At 43.1% G+C, this 4,482-nt stretch overlaps 1 protein-coding gene across 1 annotated transcript; it reads left to right on the top strand.

Moving 5' to 3' along the window:
- The first annotated feature begins 267 nt into the window (after window positions 1–267).
- On the top strand, window positions 268–1,239 carry LOC135876149 (olfactory receptor 52P1-like). The gene has a single exon (XM_065401350.1). It carries the CDS (start codon window positions 268–270, stop codon window positions 1,237–1,239), a length of 972 nt encoding a protein of 323 aa, XP_065257422.1.
- Window positions 1,240–4,482: the final 3,243 nt, after the last annotated feature.

The following is a 4,482-nucleotide window of genomic DNA, read 5'->3' on the forward strand; positions in this document are numbered from 1 at the left end:
ACACATTGCAGTTAGTGACACCAAAGTTCATCTGCCAGCATTTTGCCCATTCACTGATTTGGTTAGCTCCCTCTAAGGACTTTTCTGCAGTTGACTATGGCCAAAATAATGTGGTGCCATCTGTAAATCTTCCACCTCGCTGGTTAACCCCCTTTCTAGATTTTTTATAACTATGTGTTATAAACTGTGCAACCCCCCTCACTGTGCTTCTCTCCCTTCACAGGAACCTTAAGTATTTTTGAGACTGATTGACGCATCAGCTACCTCATGGCAGATTTCAACTTCACCCCCTACGACTCTTCAATATTAATCCTAACTGGCATCCCTAACCTGGAAGATGCCCACATCTGGATTTCCATCCCTTTCTTTATGGTCTACATTATGGCCCTGTTGGGAAATATCACAGTTCTGTTTGTTGTAGGCAAAGAGCAGACCCTGCACAAGCCGATGTATCTGCTGCTCTGCATGCTGGCACTCGCAGACATTGGCACATCTACCTCCTTCGTGCCAAAGGCACTGTGTATATTTTGGTTTAATTTGACAAGCATTACTGTGAAGGGTTGCCTCACCCAGATGTTCTTCTTTCATGCATTTTCTACAATGCACTCAGCTGTCCTAGTGACAATGGCCTTTGATCGCTACGTTGCCATATGTAACCCTCTGAGATATACCACCATCCTCACCAACGCACGAATAGCTAAGCTAGGGCTACTTGGTATGATAAGAGCTGTTCTCTTCATCCTGCCTATGCCCTTGCTTGTGAGCAGGCAGCCATTGTGTGCCAACCGCATTATCCCCCACACATACTGTGACCACATAGCTGTGGCAAAGATTTTGTGTGGGGACATCACAGGCAGCAGAATGTATGGCTTGGTGTTGGCGTTTTTAATCATTGGGTTCGACGTGACGCTCATTGGCTTGTCCTATGGTCTGATCATCAGGACTGTCCTCAGACTCTCCTCCCAGGAAGCCAACCAGAAAGCCCTCAACACCTGCACAGCCCACATCTGTGCGCTACTGATGGCTTATCCTGTTGGACTCTTCTCCACACTGGCACACCGGTTTGGTCAGGACATGGCTCTGCATGTTCACATAATCTTGTCCAACCTCCATTACCTCATTCCCCCCATGCTCAACCCTATCATTTATGGGGTCAAAACCAAAGAGCTTCGTGACAAAGTGGTCAAAAACATTTGCAGAATGCACTCACCACATGCTACTGACTTTAAACCTGAGTGACAAGAGAGGGTTTTGGAAATGCAGTATGTTACCCTTTTTTGAGGGGTGTTTACCCCAAATGTGATCAAACAAATCACAACCATATGATGTTCACTGTCCACAACGTATTAATAAAATAGAACACCACATAGTTAAGGGTTGATTAGAAAGCAGGCTTTTAGATGCAAGGTGAAAATCTAGCAGGCAGTTTATGCTAATTGCAATGGGAGGAGTGCACAGACAAGGAAATAAGTGAGAAAGAGAGAAGGTAAATGGATGAAAACCTTAAGTCTGGACACCTCTGATACTAGACGTTAATAGAAAGTAAGTAAAAGCGATGACCCAGTGGGGGTCATTATGACCTCTGTGTTTTGTAGAAGTTATAAAAGATTAAGAACATAAAAATTGCCTGTCTGGGTGAGACCAAAGGTTCATTTAGCCCAGAGGCAATGAACAGAAGAGGTAAACATCAAGTGATTCATCTCCTGTTGCTCATTCTCAGCTTTGGGCAAACAGAGGCTAGGGACTCCATTCGTGCCCATTCTGGCTAATAGGCATTGATGGACCTATCCTCCATGAACTTATCTATTTCTTTTTGAACCCTGTTTTATTCTTGGCCTTCATAAGATCCTATGGCAAGGAGGTCTGCAGGTTGACTGTGAGTTGTGTGAGGAAATACTTCCTTTTATTTATTTTAAACCTGCTGCCTATTAATTTCATTTGGTGACCCTTAGTTCTAATGTTATGAGAAGTAATAAACACTTTCTTATCTACTTTCTCTACACCTGTCATGATTTTATAGACCTCAATCATATCTCCCCTTAGACATCTCTTTTCCAAGCTGAAAAGTCCCAGTCTTATTAATCTCTCCTCATACGGAAGCCTTTCCATACTCCTAATCATTTTTGTTGCCTTTTCTGAAACTTTTCCAATTCCAATATAGCTTTTTGAGATGGGGTGACCACATCTGCACACGATATTCAAGATAGATTTATATAGTGGCAACACGATATTTTCTGTCCTATTATCTATCCCTTTCTTAATTATTCCCAGCATTCTGTTAGATTTTTTGACTGCTGCTGCAAACTGAGTGGATGTTTTCAGAGAACTATCCACAGTGACTCCAAGATCTCTTTCTTGAGTGGTAACAGTTAATTTAGACCCCATCATTTTATAGGTATTGTTGGGATTATGCTTTCCAGTGTGCATTACTTTGCATTTATCAGCATTAAATTTCATCTGCCATTTTGTTACCCAGTCACCCAGTTTTGAGAGATCCCTTTGTAGCTCTTTGCAGGCTGCATGGGTCTTAAGTATCTTTAGTAGTTTTGTATCATCTGCAAATTTTGCCACCTCACTGTTTACCCTTTTCCCAGATCCTTTATGAATACGTTTAATAGGACCAGTCCCAGAATAGACCCCTGGGAGACACCACTAATTACCTCTCTACATTCTGAAAACCAACCATTTAAACCTACCCTTTGTTTCCTATCTTTTAACTAGTTACCAATCCATGAGAACACCTTCCCTCTTATCGCGTAGCAGCTTACTTTGCGTAAGAGCCTTTGGTGAGGGACTATGTCAAAGGCTTTCTGAAAATCTAAGTACACTATATCCACTGGTGTCAAGTATCCAGCTTCCTTTTACAGACTAATATCAGACTGTTTCCCTAGCCAATTGCTCTGGCATAGTTCAGAAGCCAGGAAAGTTCCCCACAATAGCTCCCCATTATATTAGGGACCTGGGACAAACTGATGGGTTTAATTCTACTGACATGTAAAGAGACATGTAACTTGAGAGATCTTCATATAAATGATAAAAGCTGAAATGTGTAATATTGAGGAGCACACTTTCTGCCTAAGGCGAATGTAACATCACTGCATGAGATGGCTTCCCAGAGACTAGTATCCTATAAAACCTTCTTCCAGTGCTATTTTATTATGGGTGTTGAGTAGTAAACCTGACATTGTTTATTTTGCCTTTTGAACATATTTCTTAATAAATGGTCAAGGAATTGACTACACATTTTATCAACCACCAGTATGAATTACTTCTTCCTGTCTGAGGGCTTTTCCCTTCACCCTCTCCCCTGGTTCTTGTCACACAGACAGAGAGCAGACCAGACGTCCAGAATGCAGACAATATGATGCTTATTGGGGTTAGTTTCCAAGCCAGCATATTCCAAAGCCCTTCACACCAGTCGGGCTTATCTCTATACACCGATAGAGTCTGTTCCCCAAGGTTCCATTCCCAGCTCTGATGATGCAGAGCCTTTACCCCCTGTCTCCCTTCCCACTTCTGACACGACAGAGCCTTTACCCTGTGTCCCCGTTCCCCATTTCCCATTTCCCTGTTCCTTACTCCCAATTCCTATTCCGCAGTCTCATTTCCCATTCCTGCCTCCTCCTCCTTTGCAGGCCCAAATACACATGCACTGCACACCCCTAGTCACAACCCTTACAACTTATGATCCTGTTCCATTCTGGAGATTCATGATATGGGGTCTTTGTCCCACCTCTTATATACTCCATGGGAGGTGTAAGGAGTGAGGTTGTGTTCTGGCCAAGGCCAAGCTTTTCTTTGGCATTTAGTGTTTCTTATCCCTCCCCACCCCCAGCCCTCCTTCCTCTCCTAACTGGCTGCTTGACCTTGCCTTGAGAGTTCAGGGAGTCTTCGAGTGTGCGCTTCTATATGACAGTCCCACCATTCCCAGTAACACTTTATTTCCCTCTCTTATGTCTTCTCACCCAATCTGCTTGTGGGCAGATGTAAAACACAGTCTCTTTCTCCTATGTTTACACCTATTGCTATAAGATTTAAGAGTATCCAGAGTATCAAAAATTTGGACCCACAATTTTATCTCAGGCTAACATTTCCTCTCAGGTTAGTTTTGTTTTTCGCATTGTGCTCCAAAGAAAGATTCTGGAAACGGTAAATTTGGTTTGAAAACTGCAAAAACCCAGAGACAAAGACCTATTCAAAGCAGCAGTATTACTTCCAAAAGCCACTGAACTTGTAGCTACATTTCAAATGGGGTTCAAAGAAGCCAAAGATTTAGCAAGTAATTTATCAGGAAAATGGGGCAGTCTGAAGAGAAGTGCTTGAGAAAGGCAAAAAGGCAGTGGAGCAGCTCCTTTTGTGGCAGACCAGGGAGGAGAGCAGATCTGCTACCGGCAGCTCCAGGGGAGATGAGCTGAGGGAAGGTAGAATCTCCCCCTTGGTTACCTAGGGAAATGGTGGAATCTCCATCCTAACAGGTTTTGT

The sequence above is a fragment of the Emys orbicularis genome, chromosome 1 (genome assembly GCF_028017835.1).
Source record: "Emys orbicularis isolate rEmyOrb1 chromosome 1, rEmyOrb1.hap1, whole genome shotgun sequence".
NCBI classification, from domain to species: Eukaryota; Metazoa; Chordata; order Testudines; family Emydidae; genus Emys; species Emys orbicularis.